Source organism: Talpa europaea (genome assembly GCF_964194135.1).
Source record: "Talpa europaea genome assembly, chromosome: 8".
In the NCBI taxonomy this organism is placed as follows: domain Eukaryota; kingdom Metazoa; phylum Chordata; class Mammalia; order Eulipotyphla; family Talpidae; genus Talpa; species Talpa europaea.
In genome coordinates this window covers 32,468,910-32,488,516 of record NC_140075.1, presented here as the reverse complement: position 1 = coordinate 32,488,516, position 19,607 = coordinate 32,468,910, and the positions used below count along the sequence as shown (strand labels likewise).

Below are 19,607 nucleotides of genomic sequence, written 5' to 3'. Positions count from 1 at the left end.
GCCGTGTTTTATTGAACACTTCGTCTGCGCGAGCCCCTACAGACGCCAGCAGACACAGACGCCTCTCCAAGCCCAGCAACCGTCGTTATCGCCTTTTACCCCGGCACCAGCACCCATGCTCCGGGCAGTAACTCACCCCGGGTCATGCGGTGGTGAGAGGCACTGCACCTGAAGCCCTAACTGCTCTCCCAGGTGCTGCCTCAGCTGTGCGGCAACTTCCTGAGCGTCTGAGTCCAGACCGGCCTGGCACCTCGTGGGTTAAGGTCCTCCAAACTGGTCCCAAGTCGAGCTGGGCCAGCAGCCACTCTGATTCAGGCTGCCCCGAGGAGCCTGGCCGGGGAGGGACATGACCTTTCCGCGACGTGCACCTGGCAAGGTTCACCAGGGTTCCATCTCAAGGCCTGAGGCCCTGGTGAGGGAGTCAAGCAGCTGGAAATAACTGTACTTGAGGTCATACTCCATGTCGTACCAGAAATTCACTGCCAAGAGAACAGGGACCAGAGCGTGAGTGTTCCTACTCTAACCTTCGGCCTCCCCGACCCACCCCCAGATGGCACACTGGGTGACCTGGGCAGCTCCTCACCAGCAATGCAGCCATGGGACTGCTGGACGTGGTGGAACCACAGGGCTGGCAGGTAAAGTATCTCACCAGCCCGCACCGTGCAGCGAAGGGCCTGGGCCTGACTGTAACAGGGGTACCGGGCCAGATCGGGAGCCAGAGGGTCCAGTGGAATCCAGGGCACCTGAGGACACAGCAGATGCCAGAGAGCAGGCCTGAAGCACCAGGCCCTCCAGCCCTGTTCTTTCCAAAGGTAAGCAGCACAGGCCCCGCCCGGTTCAGTACTGGAGGCTTTCTGAGCAAGGCGCCGCCTCCCCAGCTCTTTTGTGCTCATGCCTCGGAGCCCAGGCTCCAACCCGTCCTCCTCCCAGGACCCGGGAACAAAGCAGACACCTTCTCCATGGCCTCTTCATCCACCACCTTAAAGAAGCCCTCGTCAGTTAGCTGGTAGGTTGCCGGTGTATACAGCTCTGAAGACAGAGGGAGAAAGTGTGGGGACCCTCAAATGGCCTGGAGCTTGCCACCCACTCCCACCTGTGCCTGGGTGCAGGTGCAGGAGAGCCAGAGGTCACAGTTCAGTGGAGACACTGAGTCCACATCTCAGGCCTAGGGTAGCAGGCTGCCAGGGGCTCTTGCACCCTCCCTCTACCTCAGACCACCAGCTCCCCAGCCACTTCTGGGCACAACCCCTACCATAGGGGATGAAGGGCCGGTCACTGGGGGGATGTAACAGGAAGTGTTTCTCTCCCGACACCACACAGTAGAGGTTCTCGTAGTGGTCTTTATGCACTGCCAACACAAAGGCCCACCAGGCAGGGTCAAGAGGGGCAGGGCGGAGGGTGGCCTCATACCTCAAGACACTTGTGACTAACAGAAGGGCACGCGAGTCAGAGCAGGCTCAAGGAGATGGCAAGGAGTCTGGCACCATTTCAGGTCTCTGCCTGTCAGACTCGACACCCACCAGGCCATGAGCTCATCTCTACTAAACGGAAGTCATGCAAATAGGGTTCTCCTGAATTCATCCCCTGGCCTAGCTGGTCTTTGGAGAGCTTTCGAAAGACCTAGAAGAAAGAGTGCCTCCCCCACTCCCCCAATGTCATGCGGATCTCCCCCACTGGAACTGTCCAGGAGGCCCTCTGTTGTGGCTGAGCCCTAGAACCCCAGAAGAAATCTCAGTGAACACTCAGTCCAACTTCCAGGCCCTGCCTTCCACTCTGGGCTTCCTTGTCTCTCCTCCCCCACCTCACATTCCCCTGACACTTACGAGATGTCACGGCAGCCGCCTCCCCCAGCCAGAAGTTGACAGCATCAGGCATCTTTCCTGCATGCCAGAGGGAAGCAGGAAATCAGGAGGGGGTTGTCCCCAAATGCCAGGCTAGGAAAACCACCTAGCAGCCATGCTGGGTCAGAACCCAGGCAAGAGCACAGCGCCCCCAGGAAGAGCGCAGGGAGAGGCAGAGGCGGGTGAGGCTGGGCAGGAGCTGAGGGGCGGGGGAAGGACAGCAACATTTCATTGTTGACCTGCAAGGGCTCAAGGCTGGGGACGTGAGCACTCAGTGCGCAGCACCTGACCTATGGGACTGAGGCCGTGGACCGCGTCCACACTGACGGGAGAGAAGCAACAGGGCTGCCCAGGCCCCGACACCACCTCCACTCACCCAGTGCCTCAGAGGCCCAGGGCACATGGGGCTCCAGGTCAGGCAGCAGCTGGGGCAGCTCGGTGGGCAGGTTAGAGCACTGCTTCTGCACGTACAGGACTCCTGGGTGCCGGGTCTGGCCCTCGAGGACGTCCAGCACGCAGCTCAGGGGCAGGCGGCGCTCAGCAGGCATCACGAAGCGGTCGCCTCGCACTGCATCTGCGTAACCATCTGGGGTCACAGCCACACTCACCTCTGTGGAGCCCACTGTGGCCCTGGAGAAATGGACATTCAGCCCACACTCAGAGTCACGAAGCACCGCCCGTATCCCACCCGGGGCGGCCCCACCTGAGGTAAGGGAGAGACCACTTCTCGAGGGCCGGCCAGTGCTGCAGGGCGTTGCGGATGATGCAGGGCCTGTTGGGGCAGACCCAGTCCCGGTAGAAGTGAAGTGGAGTTGGGGGCTCATCCAGGTAGGGCACAGCAAGGGGCACGCTGAGCTCTGAGAGAAGAGAGGGGCAGGGGGCTGAAGCCAACAGCACCCCAATCCTGCCCCACTGCCTACATAAGAAACACCCTCCCTAAGCAAGTCACAGTCACTGAGCGATGCCCCCTGGAGACCACGGGACTCTGGACAACCAGGAATAGGAAAATAAGGGAAATTTAAGAGAGAGTGTATGAGGCACACACACACACACCAGGCTGAGCCATAAGAGTGCACAGGGCCAGGAGCTGCTGCTCGGCCCATAACCCAAACCCTCCATGGGGCCAAGTCAGAGCTGACGCCATGGCCCCCTGGGCTTTCTCACTCTGGAGTTGCCGACCTCCTGGCATCCATCAGAAGAGGCAGCCACTGAGGCCCAAGGCCACAAGCCAATGGTGGTGTGAGTGCGCGCGTGTGCGCATGCGTGTGTGTGTGTGTGTGTGTGTGTGTGTGTGTGTGTGTGTGTGTGTGTGTGTGTGTGTGGTGGGGGGTAGTCATGGCTCTGGAATGAACTCTCCAACCATATTATTTCCTTGGTCAACATGGTGGCATCAGGAAATGATCCAAACTTTGTCTCAAGCAGCTTACCCAGCTCAGGAGACAGCCAACATAAAACCACCGAAGAAGGAAAGGCATGGGCTACACTGTGTTTTTTGTCTTACTACAAAGCACCACCATCCTTAGACACCCAGGGGTGCCACGGGCACTGGGGTAGCTGCACAGCACCTCACCTGTGTGGATGACAACACTGTCCTGTCTTACGCTTCATAAAAATCTCTTTTTCCACCCTTCCTTCTCTCTTACTCCTGTTACCCTGTTCATGGTCTATGTCCTGTTGATTCTGTCCGCAATGTGGCTCAAACTACCCTCTCCTCCTTTCCTCTGCCGGTACCCGCATTCAAACTGTCTCCTTTACATCCTCAAATACCACTTTAATGATGCTTCCTTCCCTGACCATCCTTTTGAAAGTTATAAACTTTAACTATAAACTTTAACTTTAGCCTCCAAATACTCATGAGCTCCTTCCCTTTTTCTCCCTATCATGTATCAACCACCCAACACGCTACCTATTTCACTTATCAAAATTGTTTATGGGTCTTGCCCACCAGCCCTAGGCACCCCCACACCTCGAACAGCCGGCCGACTGCTCACCCGGACTGGTGCCAGGGAAGGTCCCACCTACTGTACCCACCACCAGGCAAGCACCCAGAATAGTGGGAAAGGTAGACTCACGCTCACAGAAGTCCCAGATATCTACAGCAGAGCAGCCCTGAGGGCAAACAATGGAAGAAGGAAAAGGACTATGGTCAAGGAAGCCCTCTGGGGAGCAATAAACCGCAGAAAGATAATCAACCTCCAGAAGCCACAACACTCTCATAGAATAATTTTTCTTCTTGTCAGATGAAGAATTTAGAATTGCCTTAAGTAAGACAATCAAGGAGTTTGAACAACACAAACAAAACTCAGAAAAACAGATCAGAGATACAAAAAGCAGCAGAAAAGGAAAAGAATTCTATGAGAAATTTAATCGATGAACAGAAAATTGAGATTTAACAAAATAAAGGAACTAAAGGAGGTAAAAAGATCAACAGAGAAGGTAAAATATTCTGGAAAAAGCCATGGAAATAGACTAGACAATGGGGAAGAACAAGTCAGTAATCTGGAAGGTGCAGACATGAAAAGAACCAAGATTAAAAAAAAAAAAAAAAGATATGCAAAAGAAAAAGACTGAAGAAACACTTCAAGAATGATCCGACACCATGAGGAAAGGAAAGAATCCCGGAAGGAGAAGAAAGGAAAAAGGAATCTAAAAACATATTCGAGGAAATAACTGAAGTTCCCAAATCTGAAGAAGGAAATGAAAACAGACATACAGGAAACTAAAAGGACATGAACTACTTTAATAAAAAGAAATCTACAGCAAGACACATAGTAGTGAAGCTTCCAAGAGTCCAAGACAAAGAAAAAATAATGAAGCTGACAGGGAAGAAGAAACAGGGAATTTATAAAGGAAACCAATTAGGCTAACATCAGACTTCCCATGAAGAAACGCTACAGGCCAGAAGAGTATGGAGTGACATATTCAAAAAACTCCAAAACAAAAAACGCCAGCCAAATATACTTTATTCTGTAAAGCTCTCCTTTCCACATGAGGGAAAAATAAGGACCTTCTCAGGCAAACAAAACCTTTGGAAATTCACTAAATGCCCACTCCAAGTAATATTAAAAGAAGCCTTAGGATCAACCCAATAGAGGGATGAACTGACCGATGAATTAAATAGAACCACCAAATAAACACAGTGGTAGCCACTGATCAATAATCACCCTTAATGTTAATGGACTAAACCCACCAAAAGAAAGAAAACAGAGCAGCATGTTGGATTAAAGACTCCAACCTTCTGCTGTCTCCAGGAAACACACCTGAGTTTCAAAGATAAGCGTAGATTGAATTAAAAAAAAAAAAGGTTGGAAAACAATTCTACAAGCAAATGGCACCATAAAGAAGACAGGGGTAGCTATACTTATAAAATAGACTTCCAGCTAAAATAGACTCAGATAAAATAGACTTCCAGCTAAAAGAGGTGACGACAAACATGAGGAACGCCATAAAATGATCAAGGGGCCAATACACCAGGAAGACATAACACTTGTCATTGTGTACTCACCAAATGAGGGAGCAACAAAATACATTTGACAATTACTATCACCTCTGAAAATAGACATCAGAGAAAATACATAAGGAGGAGGCGGCTTCGACACTCCGCTCTCACCAGTGGACAGATCAACAAAAAAGGGAAAGAAAATAATAAAAATTAAAGCAAAAATAAGTGACACAGGAAAAAAAAGAGTCCAAAAGATGGATGAACCCAAAAAGATCTAGACTACGTGGGCCTAACAAATATCTCAAGAACCGTGCACCCCCCAAAACACTGAATACTTATTTTTTTCGAGTACACACAGATCATTCTCACTGTGTGACCCACATACTGTGTCACAAGATAAACATCAACAAGAACATAAAGATTGAAATGATACGGATGAATCTCAGATCATAAAGGTTATCAAGCTAGAAATCAGCCATATGAAGAAAGCAAGGAAACCCTCCCCCCCAATTACAGAGAGACTGGCTGCTGAAAGACCACTGGATTAATGAGGAAATCAAAGATGAAAAAATACCTTGAGACAAGTGACAATGAGGACACAATCTTTCAGAACATATGGGACGCAGCAAAAGCAGTAGTAAAAGGAAGTTATATCGCAATAATGACCCATATCAAGAAACAAGAAAGAACCCAATCTTCCATCTTGAGGGCCTAGAAGAAGGAAGAAAAAAACAAAAAAAACACCGAAAAGCGAGTCAAAAAAAGGAAATAATAAAAATTAAAGCAGAAATAAGTGTCACGGGGGGGGAAAAAAAAAAAAAAAACAGTCCAAAAGATGGATGAACCCAAAAGCTGATCCTTTGAAAAAAAGACAAAACCTCTAGCCAGGCACCCAAAGAAAATGAGGGGGAAACTCAAATAAACAGGATCATAAATGAAAGAGGAGAAATCATGACACAGCAAAACTCCAGAGACTAATCAGAGATTACTATGAATAACTATATGCAAACAAGTTCAACAACCTAGATGAGATGGACAAATTCTCAGACTTACGCAATCACCCAAGGCTGAACAAAGAAATAGAAAACATGAACAACCCAATAATAAGCAAGAAAATGGAAAGAGTAATGAAAACCCTGCCCAAAAATCAAAAGCCCAAGACCAAACGGTTTCATAAGTGAGTACTACCGAACATTCAAAGATGAACTAATGCATATCCTCCTAAAACTCTTTCAAAAAATTGAGAAAGAAGGAATACTACCAAAAACATTTTACGAGGCTGACATCACACTAACACCAAAACCAAACAAAGACAACACACACAAAAAAGAAAACTACAGACGAATCTCCCTAATGAATGCACAGATGCAAAAATCCTCATTAAAATATTCGCAAACTGAATCCAAAAATGCATCAAAAGGATTACATGACATAACCAAATGGTATTTATTCCAGGGACACACAGATTGTTCAATATCTGAAAATAACAAACATAGTTCCCCAATAAACAACTCTCCACATCACCAAAAAGAAAAATAAAAACCATATGATCGGGCCTCCCCGGTGGCGCAGCGGTTGAGCGCTGGGTTGCGAAGCTGCCCGCAGCCTCCGCGGCACCGGTTCGATCCCTGGCTGCTTCCCGGCCACAGGAGGAGGGTCCCACATGGTGTGCAGACCTCTCCTGCCGCCCGCTGCTCCCCTCAGCAGTGTGCTTCGGTCCTTCTGCCTGCTCTGCTCCCTACTCTGGCTCTGGTGAATTCTCTCACCCTCCCGCGTTTCTGACTGTACCCAGTGCATATATAAACAAAAAAAAAAAAAAAAAAAAACCATATGATCATATTAGTACATGCTGAAAAAGCATTTGATAAAATTCAGAACCCACTGATGTTGGCCTTTGAAAAGCCTAGGGTAAAAAGAACGTATTTCAGCATAATAAAAGCCATATATGACAAACCCACAGCTAACATTATTCTCATGATGGAAAAAAATGAAGATTTTCCATTGAGATCTGGGATAAGGATGCCCACGCTCACCATTGCTTTTCATTTTTTTTTTTTTACAGTTTTATATTTTCTACCTTTATTTTTAGACAACCTGGCACAGCTTGAACAAAAATTTCAAAAGATGTAATTAAGCACTATTTGGGCAAGTAGTAATGGTGCAATTAATGTTATATCTTATATAATGTGAGCCACATTTCTGCTTTACATTCTGACAGTAAATTCATTTAATAAGTATGTGTTAAACTATGTTTCAGGCCCTATACTAACTAAAAAGAATATGTGAGTTAAGTGCTCCATAAGCTTCATGTCATCAAGTCTTCCCTACACTATATGGGAGCAATTATGCCTTTTATCTAAAAATCTTTTTTTATTTTATTTATTAATTTTTTTCCAAAATAATATTGGAAATCCTAGCTAGAATAATTAGGCAAGAGAAAGACATAAAAGGAATCCAAACTGGAGAAAAAAGAGGTAAAGCAATCATTTGTTGTAATGATATTTTATATATATATATAAAATGATATTTTATATATATATATAAAATCCTAAAAAAGGTCATTGAAAAACTAATTAAAAGTGGGCCTCCCCGGTGGCGCAGCGGTTGAGCGCTGGGTTGCGAAGCTGCCCGCAGCCTCTGCAACGCCGGTTCGATCCCCGGCTGCTCCCCGGCCACTGGAGGAGGGTCCCGCATGGTGCGCAGACCTCTCCTGCCGCCCGCTGCTCCCCTCAGCAGTGTACTTCGGTCCTTCTGCCTGCTCTGCTCCCCACTCTGGCTCTGGTGAATTCTCTCACCCTCCCGCACTTCTGACTGTACCCAGTGCTTGTATAAATAAATAAATAAATCTTAAAAAAAAAAAAAAAAAAGAAAAAGAAAAAGAAAAAAAAAAAGAAAAAAAAAAAAAAAGAAAAACTAATTAAAAGAATAAACCAGGCCTCCCAGGTGGCGCGGCGGTTGAGCGCTGGGTTGCGAGGCTGCCCGCGGCCTCTGCGGCGCCGGTTCGATTCCCGGCTGCTCCCCGGCCACCAGAGGAGGGTCCCACATGGCGCGCAGACCTCTCCTGCCGCCCCGCTGCTCCCCTCCGCAGTGTGCTTCGTTCCTTCTGTCTGTTCTGCTCCCTGCTCTGGCTCTGGTGAATTCTCTCGCCCTCCCGGCTTCTGGCTGTGCCCAGTGCATGTATAAACCAAACAAACAAACAAACAAATAGATAAATAAATAAGACATGCCTCCAGAAAATTTAAAAAAAAAAAAAAAAGAATAAACCAGTTCAGTAAAGTAGCAATCTACAAAAACCAATACACAAAAATTAGTAGTCTTCCTATACACAATCAACCTGAAAAGCAAAAAATTAAGAATTGTACCCCAACAAAAAGTAAATACCTGGGAATACACTTAACAGGAGGTGAAAGAATTATACAAGGAAAATTATTAAATATTCATAAAAGAAACAGAAAAAGACACAAGAAATGGAAAGACATTCCTTGCTCATGGATGAGAAGAGTCAACATTATCAAAAGGGCCATTCTACCCAAGCAATTTACAGATTCAAAGCAATTCTAACGAAAATCTCAATGACATTTGAGAAAAAATGGAATGGACATTGCTGAAATTCAGATGAAATTAAAACAAACAAACAAACAACAAAACCCCAAATAACTAAAGGCTTCCTAAGAAAAAAGGAAAGGACAGAAATATTTCACTCCCAGACTTCAAACTGGACTACTAAGCCATGATAATAAAAACAGCAATGGTACTGGACCAAAAACAGACACAGACCAATAGAACCAATAGAAAACCCAAGAATAAAACCACACAGATATAGTTAACTAATCTATGACAAAGGAGTAAGGAGTATACACTGGAACAAGGAAAGTCTCGGTAAATGGTACTGGGAAAAGTGGACTGCCACGTGCCAAAGAATGAAAACTGGACGATTATTTCATACCATACACAAAAAACAAGTCAAAATGGATAAAAGATTTTGATGTAAGACTGGAAACCATAAAATATATATAAGAAAACACAGGCAAACACTCCATGACATAAACTTCAGGATTGTCATTAAGGACTCATCTCCAGAAGCAAGGAAAACACAGAATATAAACAGCTGGAACTACATCAAACTAAAAAGCATCTGTACAGCAAAAGAGACAGTAACCAACACAAAGAGACAACCAACTACATGGGAGAAAATATTTCCACACTACTTACTGGATAAGGTACTGATATCAAATATCTATAAAGAGCACACAAAACTCAAGCAAAAAAAAAAATAATAAGGCAAGCAACCCAATCAAAACATGGATACAGGGCTTCCCTGGTGGCGCGGCGGTTGAGCGCTGGGTTGCAAAGCTGCCTGCCACCTCTGCAGCGCAGGTTCAATCCCCGGCCACCGGGCGAGGGTCCCACATGGCGCACAGACCTCTCCTGCCGCCCGCTACTCCCCTCAGCAGTGTACTTTGGCTGTCTGCCTGTTCTGCTCTCCACTCTGGCTCTGGTGAATTCTCCCACCCTCCCAACTTCTGACTGTACCCAGTGCTTGTATAAATAAATAAATAAATAAATAAATAAATATTTAAAAAAAAAAAAAAACATGGATACAAGAGCTAAACAGACACTTTCAAAGAAGTTGGCCATTAATACAAATGGCCAACAGGCATATGAAAAAATGTTCAACATTATTTATTATCAGAGAAATGCAAATCAAAACTACAATGAGATCTACCATATGACCCAGCAATTCCACTCCTAGGACTCTACCCAAAGGACACAAAAGTACTAATCCAAAAGGAAGTGCGCTCCCATGTTTATTGTAGCACTATTTATAGCCAAAACGTGGAAACAACCTAATGCTCCTAAGCAGATGGATTAAAAAAATGTGATACATAAAGAGATATATATATACCCAAATAAATATATATATAAACAATGGAATATTACTCAGCCATCAAATAAGACAAACTCATGCCATTTGCTGTACATGTATGGAGCTGGAGGGGATTAGAACAGCTCAAATAAGTCAGAAAGAAAAAGAAATATCGCATGTTTTCACTTACAAGCAGAATATAGAGAAACCAAACAAAGGATCAGGACGACAAAACTTGCAAGCTGACCTCAGATCTGAGGCATACAGGAGGGGAGCGGAGGGAGAAGGGTCAGAAAAGAGGGACGAGCACAAGGGGCTGTAGAGATGGATTATGGCTGCGGTGGTGGTGGAAGAATTACCGTGGACTACACCTGAAGGGAGAAATCAAACGCTGTGCAAAAATTAACAATAATCTAAGGGGAAAATAAAAAATTCCTTCTCCTATACAGGTTATTCATTTAGTGTGCCCTTGGTCGTCTCCTTAGGTCAGCTCTTCAATGAGAGCAGAGATGTGCTTTGTTCAGCGATGTAGGATCATCAAATCCAGAGAGGCTGGCACACTGAGGTGCTCAACTGGTATTTGCTAAATGAATACTCAAAGTAGTTACTGCGGCATTATTGAAAATAATAGGTTGGAGGGCCTCCCCGGCGGTGCAGTGGGTTGAACGCAGCGCCTTGAAGCTGTCCTCAGCCTCTGCAGCGCGGTTTGATTCCCAGCCGACCAGGGAGCTACCCACATGGCGCGGCAGACCTCTCTTCACTCGCCTGCTGCTCCCCTCAGCAGTGTACTCAGTCAGTCTGCCTGTTGTGCTCCCCACTCTGACTCTGGCGAATCCTCTCACCCTCCTGCATCTCTGGCCTGTACCCCAGCACTTGTATGAATAAAAAAAAAAATCTTAAAAAAAGAAAACAGGTTGGAAATAACAGAAGTGCCTATCAAGGGCGGGCTCACGCGCGGGAGGCACGGGTCCACGGGTGCGGAGACCGCGGCGAGGAGCATGGACGCCCCCGAGCCAGTGCGCGCGGCCGGCGGGCGGCGTGTCCGCGGCGCGCGCGGGGTCTGGGGGGCCGACGGGCGCGCGCAGCGGGCGGGAACCCGCCCCCGTCACACCGGCAGCTCGGCCGCAGGCTCGCGCCTCTGCCCGGCGGGGGGCGGCGGGGGGCGGCGGGGGGCGGGGGGCGGGGGGCGGGGGGCGGCGCGCAGCCCCGCCGGGGTGTGCGAGCCCGCGCCGGGAGCGCCGCGGGGGCGGCCAGGACGGCCCGGGGCCCCGCGGGGCGCGCGTCGGGCTACGCCGCGGCGGCCCCCCAGAGGCTCCAAGGCCGCGCGGGCGGGGGGCTGCGCCCCGAGGACCGGAACTGGGGCGCCCCGCGGGCTGGGCCCGACCCCGGGGCCTGCTCCCCCGCACGCCCAAAGGGCCGCTCGCGTCTGAAGTCGCTCGCCGGCCGCCTCCAGGCCGCCGCAGCCGGGGCGCGAACCCACTCACCCCGCGCCGCGGCCGGGAAGCCGCGTAACTCCCGCCGCACGGCGTCCAGGGCCGCCTCCGCCATGACGCCGCCGCGCCCAAGCCCCGCCCCCCGCGCGGCGCGGCCCCGCCCACGCCGCCAAGGCCCCGCCCACGCCGCCAAGGCCCCGCCCACGCCGCCCCAAGCGGACGCGGCAGCCCCACGCGGCGCCCGAGGAGCGGCGCTTCCTTCGCCCGCTCCACTCGCCGACATCCCGAGGTTAACAAATGATTGTTTATTGACGAGTTCATACATCAATACAAACGGACATGTTAAAAACAGCCTCTGCCCCGTGAGACCCGGGCAGGAGGGAAGCGCCAGGGCCGGGGCACAGTATAAAAGTTATAAATAAGGGGCTTTCAAAACAGGATCAGGGCCTCTGGGCGGGGGCGGGGGCGGGCGGGGCGGGGGCAGCAGCTGCCGGAGGCCTCGGACATGCAGACGGGGAGGGGGCGCGGCGGGGCCGCGAGACCCCCGCCCCGGGGCTGGCTGCGGGGGGCGCGGCCACCTTCTCGCGAGCCCCAACTGCTGCGCGTGCCCCCGGCTGGCTGAGGAGCCCAGAGTGTCGACCTGAGCGGGCTGTGCTGGTGCGGGAGGGGGGGCGGGAGCGGACCGCCACCCTCACAAGGGCCGCTGCGGCCCTGCCAGGGGTCTCCCCCGCCCCCGCCGCGACAGTTCTCCAGACCCGGCCTCTCCGCTCGGCCCTGCAGGTGATGGGCGCAGAGTGGGGCTGAAACCGCTCCACCTGCCGGCGTGGTGCCGGCTGCATGCAGGCAGCTGGGTACCCTTAAGATACCAGCTTCTTAAGTCTGCCGAGAGCCTGCAGGGCCTGGGCCTGCCCAAGGGGGCAAGGGCTGTTGTGACCTGCTGCGGCACAGCTGCCCCGGCTTACCCCCCACTAGCCGTAGAGCCCGGAGACACGTTCCTCACCCCCACTCAACTGCTTCACTCCTTGCTCCTGCGCCACCACTCTGCCTACCTCCTGCCTCTCACCCTAAGAACTGCCCTTCTAATTCTAACCTACGCCTTCCCTCCACCACTTACCTGTCCCACCTACCACCTTTCCTACGTGTCTCCTGGCCCCTGCGAAGTCCCACGTTCCTTCCTCCCCTCAAATGTCTGAGCACGCCTGGGTGCCCCGCACTGCCTTTGAGGAGGCCCCTTCTAGCTGAATCACGGACTCCAGGGACCATCTCCTATCAGCCAGGCTAGACACCAGGAATGCAGGGTGTGTTCCATTTCTTTTTGTGCTCCTTGAGCGGAGTTCCCCGTGAACCAGGATGGCAAGGCAGGATGTGAGAGGAAGCCAGGCACACACCAGCCAGCCGCGCACGTGTGCGTGTGCGCATGTGGGTTTCATCTGTGGCCAAGGTTCTTAGAAGGTGGGACGGTGCCCTGTAAACCATGAGGGAAGTTCCAGCACAGGCTTCTGACTGAGCATCACTCAAGGATCCAGGGAGAAGGTGGCCCAACAATCTGCTGGGGACCAGGTTTGGAGGTTAGGAAAGGCAGAGGGGCTGAGAAAACACGGCCAGGGCTCCATGGTTGCCCAGCAGAGGGCTCTACTGTCCTGCAGCAACGTCCCGCAGCTGGCTCCAAGAGTCTTGGCCAAGAGAAAAAGGGAGCAGAGGGAGGAGGCAATGCAAGGGCCCTCTTGGAGGGGGGGATGGGAGTGGAATGTGGGGGCTCAGGACTTGATAACAATTCAAGCCTCTTTATAGCTGGGAACGCCCTGGAGGGCCAGAGGGCTCTGCCTTTCTGGACTGCCAGGAATGGGGGAGAACGGATAACCCCTGCTCTGGCAGCCAGGGCAGTGCAGCTGGTGTGGGAGGAGAAGTGGAGGTAGAGGTGAAGCTCAGCTGCTGGCTGAAGGGCACTGAATGCACCCTGGCCTCTCACCTACACCCCACTGAATACCCTGTGTGTGCTCCACCCCAGGGAGCTGATCCCTGCAGTAAATTCAAATGGCTTCTAAGAAGAGAGGGCCAGCCCTTCCCGATCCCCCCCAGGTGGAGCAGGCTGCCTCCTCCTCCTCACAGCACCAAGATGACTGACTCCAGAACCACCCCTGCACGAGCCACTGGAGGGGCTGTGGAGGCAGGAGTCCAAGAACGTGAGGCAACAGTCAGGGAAATAAATTAATAAATACAGGGGTCCAGTGGGGGAAAGCTGTTTCCCCTGAGCACTGATCCCTGCTATCCACTCCGAGCATCCCCACGGGTTTTGGTGAGTGGAGAAATGGGTAGAGTCTGGAATAAGGGGACTTTTCACTTGGGACAGGCTTCTGGAACTCAGAGTCTGCGTTCCATACGCCGCTCTACAGCTCGAAGCAGCAGCTCAGAGTATTGCTCTAGCAGGGCCTGTGTTTGCTCGGCCCCCACAGACCCAGGGCTTCCACCCGGGCTGGACAACACTGGCCCAGTCAGGGTCTCTAGCTCCTGCCGCACTGAAGAGAAGGTGTTCCTGAGGAGCTGAGTGATGCGACTTTGCTCTGCTGAGGGCGTCTTACAGCTGGCCACCTGCAAGAGAACCCCAGAAGTGAGTTGGAGAAACAGCAGTAGGGCCTGGCAATGCATATATAAAAGGGAGGAGCCCATCTGCATCCCTAGTCTGCCCACCAAAGGAGCTACATGCGCAGTGGGTGTGGCTGGGAGCACACACGCCACAATTCTGACACTCCAAGATCAACAAGCATGACCGGGATATGCCTGATGGCTCCACCCACCCATCTGCGGAAAAGCCTTATCATAATTGTTCTGGACACTCAGCTACTTTTATGACTAGTGCTCCCGACATGCTGTCTTCCCGCCAGAGGTACCCAATGCTTACCAAGTGGTAGAGCCGCATTGCCTGGCGCATGTTGCCCTGCAGCTCTGCCACAAGGTGTTGGCACTGCTCCAGGCTCACCGCTGGTTCTAGAAGGGACACAGTTCAGTAAGGCCCAGCAAAGCTGCCCTCTCTCAGGCCTCCCCTCCCAGGGGCTGCTCAGAGCAGGAGGCCTACCCCGGCATCACGCCCCCTCCACACGCACGCAGTTCCTTTTTGCATCCCTCCTCTCCTGACACCACACAGAAAACAAAGTCCACAGGAAAAGGCCAGCCCCAGCCCCTGTGGCCAGAAGGCACAGAAGGAGCAAGTGGCTCACAGGGAGATCACAAAGGTTGGCAGGAGAGTGTCTCACGATCAGGGGTGTGACTTAGGGACCAAGACAGGCACAGACAGGAAGAAAAATGCCAGAGGCTGGACGCATAGAAATGGGATGGAGCCAGAGAGCGGCCAACAGAGGCGGGAGAGTGAGGGCGGGGCAGGAAGTGAGAGCTGGAAGCAGTGCACACCTGAGTCCTGGCTCGGGGCTGCCCCTGGCCTGGTGCATTCCATAGGACTGGGAGTCTTCGCAAGGGTTGGGGGCTGCAAGTTCTCCGGGTCTCGGAGGAGGCTACCGACTGGCAATTGCTGAGCGCAGGGGCTGTTGGGTCCAGGCTGAGCCTGATACTCTGTCCTAGGCTTGGAAGGGGTACCCTCCCCTAAACAGGCACGCCTCTCAGATGTGCTGTGAGCCTTTCCTAGGCCTGCTAGGGAGCCAGGCTGCTCTACCTCACCAGGGGGCCGGCCCTTGGTTACAGGAGAGAATGTGGCCAGAGTAGGACGATCAGGCAGCGGCTTTGGGATGTCCAGGACCAGGTGCGCCCGGCTGGGCAGGCCCAGCTTGCTGAGTGGTGAGACGCGGATGGGGGCAGGAGAGTGAGGTTCTGTCACCAGGCCCATGTTCTCCCCAGCAGAGACGCTGCGGGACATCTTGGCTGTGGAGCTGGTGGCGGGGTTCTGGGAGGAGGAGGGCCTGGACGGCTGGCCATCAGTCTGGGGCAGGGAGTGCAGGCCCTCCTGGGCTCCCCTTTCCTGTGAGGACAATGGGCCTGGCAGAGGGGCCTCATCTGCAAGGAGACAAGACAAATGCAGGTCATTGGTGAGGAAGGTGTCCTAAGTGCTAAGCTGGATCCCTACAAGCTGCTGTGCCCCGCACATACCCACTAAGGGACACACGTGGCAAACAGAGTGACACATCAGGGCTTCATCAGCTCCCTCTTCCTCTAGCATGCTCATGTGTCCCGCTCCCCACACCCTGAAGCTGAGCCCAGCAGGCTTCTCACCCTGTGGTACCAGACTGTGCACAGACTGGGCCTTCTGAAGTCCACCTATGGCGCCAGTTGTGGCCACTCTCTTGGGGGCCCAGCTGCTGTCCGGGCTGAGTCGGCGTCGTGGCAACAGCACAGGGGCTGCCTGCTGGAGTGCGGGGTTTCCAGGGGAGGGCTCCACCTCTGGGGGTGCTCCCGGAGGATTGACATCACTGCCTCTCAGCTGCGCACTGGAAGCCTGGGGTACCTGGACTGGTCTTGCTGTCGGTGCTGGGCTTGAGGAGGACGGGGGCGGTTCCCTGCAGGGAGGAAATGCGGAAGAAGGTGCAGAGAAGGCTCAGGGCTCCTCCCTGCCACCATGAGAAGCTTTCATGGCACCAGAGAGGTATCAGGGGAAGGGAACAGGCACAAAGCCAGAGAGGACTGGGGCAGGCCAGCTGTCCCCAAACTTGAAGTGCAAAATACTAATGGCACTTCAAAATGCCGCTGCCCCTCCCGGGACAGACGCCTTGGAGGGAGAGCGGCATGCTGCCCCAGGGGCGCAGTCAGGAGAGTGGGAGCGCCTTCCTGGCAGGACGGCGAGGAAGCTGTGGGAGAGCTACCTGAGCGGGGGGGTCTGCGCTTGCAACAGAAATCGTGATGAGATGCTCCGAGACTCTGCCCTTTCCAAGACCCGGACTGGGCCCCCTGCCAGGGTGACAGAAAGCACAGATTGAGGCCAGCCCTATCCCCAGTCCCTCCTCCCCTAGAAGGCAACCCCGGGCCCTGGCCTGCTCTTGGACTCTTCCTCTCAGGCAGGTAAGGAGGAAGAGCAGACGGCAGTGACCCAACCCTGGCCGCTGACCACACCTGGAGCAGTCCCATTGGCCAGTGTCTCAAAGTGCTGTTTTAGAAACTGCTCTTGATCCGGCGTCTGGGGGCTGCCTTCCTGAAGGCCATAGGGACAGGTGCCTCCCTCCTCTTCCTCCTCTTCCTCATCACCCTCGGCTGGCTCTTCGAGGTCTGAGGAAATGCCATCCACACTCAGGGGCTCCGTGCTCTCAGAGTCTGGATGTGGGGGAGGGGAGAAGCATCACGCTGCACCCATCTGTTGCCACAGCCTCCACTCCCACCTCTGTCCACTGACCTGCGTGGGCCTGGCCCTCCCTCAGTGCTGCAGCCTCACCTTCATTGGGGTGCTCAGGGCTAGAAAGGCGGCTGCTGCTGTAATCCACAGAGCAGGCACTGTCAGGGCTGTGCTTCTCTGAGGCCCTGCCACCTGAGTACACTCGTCCCAGGGCCCCTCGGGCTGGAGCCTGTACCTGGAACTCACTGCCGGGAAGGTCAACAGGGGAAACAGGTGACAGTGAGCAGAGGCGAGCAACAGCCCCACTGGAGTCCCGCCTTCTTCCCCCCCGACCTGTGAGCAGGACTAAGGACAAGGCAGTGGTGTAGCAGCAGGCAAGCCATGAGGACCCTGGGGCCAAACCGCCCCTAACTAGAAAGCCCTCAGAGGGAAGGGATGACGGGAGACCGCATGGCTCCAGAGGACTGGTGGGGGCGGGACTCTTGCCTGGTGTCCAGGGTGGGGCTGTCGCTCGGCTCTGGGTAGACAATACCATCTTCAACGGGGGCAGGCTCCAGATCTTGAGCAAAGACCCCTTCCTCTTGAGATAACAATCGGATGATGTGGGGGCAGGAACAGGGATGAGAGGCATGAGGTCGAGGGGGCTTTTCATCCTGGGAACAAACAGAGGGTCTTACTGAGGTTGCCAATGTGAGTGAGGATCTGGGCAAATAGGCAAGGGTGGCCAAGGATTCATGTGTTCCCATTCTAGGCTAAGCCAAATACTCCAACTCCGAGGACATAAACCAAAAGCCAGGCTGGACTGTTGTTCTTGAGCTTCTAGAAGAACTGCATTAGCACTCTGCGCTGCCAGCCTCCAGGCCAGACAAACAGCTTGATCTCTTGAGCCCTTCAAGGAACCCAGCCTGGGAAAAAGGCCACCCTTTGCTTCCCCACCCTGCCCTGCCCACCGCCATCACCAAGCCCTGCAGCCTAGTAGTGTGTGAATCCTGCAGCTCAGGTTACCCCTGTGCTAAGGGGCTTGCTGCAGGGATAGCTGGGACAAAGTTGGCTCACCTGACCAGCAGGTGAGGTCTCAGAGGCCTGCTGACCACGGTTCCCAAGACCAGATGGGTTCAAGGACAGTGAGTTCTGCCTAGGGCCCCGAGGGTTTGGGGCCAATGTTTCCAGCTGCCGCAGGTCCAGCATAGAACGAACACTCAGCTCCACGCCTGGCTGAGCCCAGCGCCCCCTTTTTCTGGGTCCTTGATTGGCTGCTGGAGCAAACTCCATTGTCTCCCGTGCCTGGGGTGGGGCGGGGGTGGGGGAAGAGGAACAGTAACAACCAGACAACAGTATTAGCACTCGTGTATCCTGTATGCATGCCCAGCACTGTGCACGTACCGCTCACACAGTCCCCATGACCACCTAATGAAGCGGGTCCTTTTACTCCCTTCTTAGAGGAGAAAACTGAAGCACAGAGGGCTCGAGGAACAGTAAGTGGTCCATCCACAAGCCAGTAATGACTCAGAGTTTTTACACTCGTAGCTTCTCTCCACCTCCCTCATAGAGGACCTTCTAGTCTGTCTTCAGCTAGTGTCATGGACACCTCAGAGCTTCAAATCTCTAAAAGGGCCCCCAAGTCCATTCAAGGACCAATGAATAGGGTCTGGTCACAAGGCACCAGAGACCTGCGCCACCACTGTCCAATGACATTGCTGCTGACAATGAAGGGTGCTGGTGCCTGAAATCCTGACCCAGAACACATGCGGGCCAGGCCCCTAAGGGGCTGCTCAGAAAGCCCTTATCCTCGCGCGGGTGCCCCAGAAATGGCCGCTCAGTTACTGGTCTTATGCCTTCACCCTCTAACTCTCATGGAAGTTCTGAGCTTACCTCCTAACCTGGAGTCTGTAGGGCAGGTTCCTCTAGATTTCTGCTCTCTGGACATTCGCTTTTCTTGAACTTTAGCGTGGCTCACACACCCCTTACCTATTCCCCGCCTCAACCTGCTCTTTGTTCATATTCACTCCTGGCAGCCGAACAAGTGGAGCATTTCCCCTAGTAGTGACCAGCCCTGCAGCCCCCCTCACCTGACCCACAGGAAGGAAACCCCAGGCCCTGTCATTCCTACGCTGGGACCAGTTCAGCTGCCCACACAAACTCCCGACACAGGTGTTTCCAAGGACGCCAGAGATGCAGCGCGTGGGCAGACCCCGCACCCAAAGGCTTCACCGATACCAGAGAGCCCTGCTTTCACCTTCCTTCACCTCTTAACCTCGGAAGGGCATTTTAACCAAAGTGACTCACCCGACTCATCTCCCAGTGGGACAGGCTTCGGGGAAGGGCTGGGCTGGGCATGGTGGCTAGAGAGAGACAGGAAGTCAGAGACAGCGTCCTCTGCCCACCACCCTGGAGCCCTGATCCCATCCCAGCCCACAACCTGGGTGGCCACAGTGATGCTCGGGTTTCCTCTGCTCACACTGCTGTCACCCCGTCCCAGAAAGGGCATATCTAGCCACTACACCAACCGGCACCTATCCGGCTCCACACCAGACTTCCACAGACCTGGCTCTTTCTTGGTACCCTTGGCAAGGACGGGCAGGGCTGGCAGTTCCTCCTCTTCTGTACCCTCATCTTCTCCTTCCTTGTCACTGTCTGATGAGAGAGCAGGTCCAGGACAGAGCACCGAAGGGGCCTCGTGCCTGAGTCCAAGACAAGGAAAGTCGGGGGAGAGGGTGCTCAGTGGGGAAGAGGCCACTGTCATGGGTCTTTGTGT

The 19,607-nt window shown here is 53.0% G+C and overlaps 2 protein-coding genes across 4 annotated transcripts in view; both read right to left on the bottom strand.

The window, feature by feature from the left end:
* Nucleotides 1-214: 214 nt before the first annotated feature.
* JMJD7 (jumonji domain containing 7) lies at nucleotides 215-11,698 on the bottom strand (the record flags this gene model as incomplete). The annotated part of the gene is made up of 8 exons (XM_084239987.1): nucleotides 215-479; nucleotides 584-743; nucleotides 953-1,029; nucleotides 1,253-1,348; nucleotides 1,824-1,880; nucleotides 2,218-2,471; nucleotides 2,545-2,698; nucleotides 11,635-11,698. 8 exons carry the CDS (start codon nucleotides 11,696-11,698, stop codon nucleotides 379-381), a joined length of 963 nt encoding a protein of 320 aa, XP_084096113.1. The 3' UTR covers nucleotides 215-378.
* Nucleotides 11,699-13,944: 2,246 nt separating this feature from the next.
* The window catches only part of MAPKBP1 (mitogen-activated protein kinase binding protein 1), a gene marked incomplete at both ends in the record, with an annotated part of 46,915 nt that continues 41,252 nt past the window's right edge, over nucleotides 13,945-19,607 (bottom strand). For 2 of the 3 annotated variants that reach the window (XM_084239468.1, XM_084239467.1), the window contains 11 exons: nucleotides 13,945-14,172; nucleotides 14,483-14,568; nucleotides 14,989-15,585; nucleotides 15,802-16,085; nucleotides 16,389-16,473; nucleotides 16,636-16,833; nucleotides 16,952-17,097; nucleotides 17,339-17,505; nucleotides 17,909-18,136; nucleotides 19,139-19,194; nucleotides 19,397-19,533. In XM_084239468.1, coding sequence (XP_084095594.1) covers nucleotides 13,945-14,172; nucleotides 14,483-14,568; nucleotides 14,989-15,585; nucleotides 15,802-16,085; nucleotides 16,389-16,473; nucleotides 16,636-16,833; nucleotides 16,952-17,097; nucleotides 17,339-17,505; nucleotides 17,909-18,136; nucleotides 19,139-19,194; nucleotides 19,397-19,533 — 2,212 coding nt within the window. The remainder of the gene's footprint in view (nucleotides 14,173-14,482; nucleotides 14,569-14,988; nucleotides 15,586-15,801; nucleotides 16,086-16,388; nucleotides 16,474-16,635; nucleotides 16,834-16,951; nucleotides 17,098-17,338; nucleotides 17,506-17,908; nucleotides 18,137-19,138; nucleotides 19,195-19,396; nucleotides 19,534-19,607) is intronic. The other variant, XM_084239469.1, reaches the window with a different exon arrangement.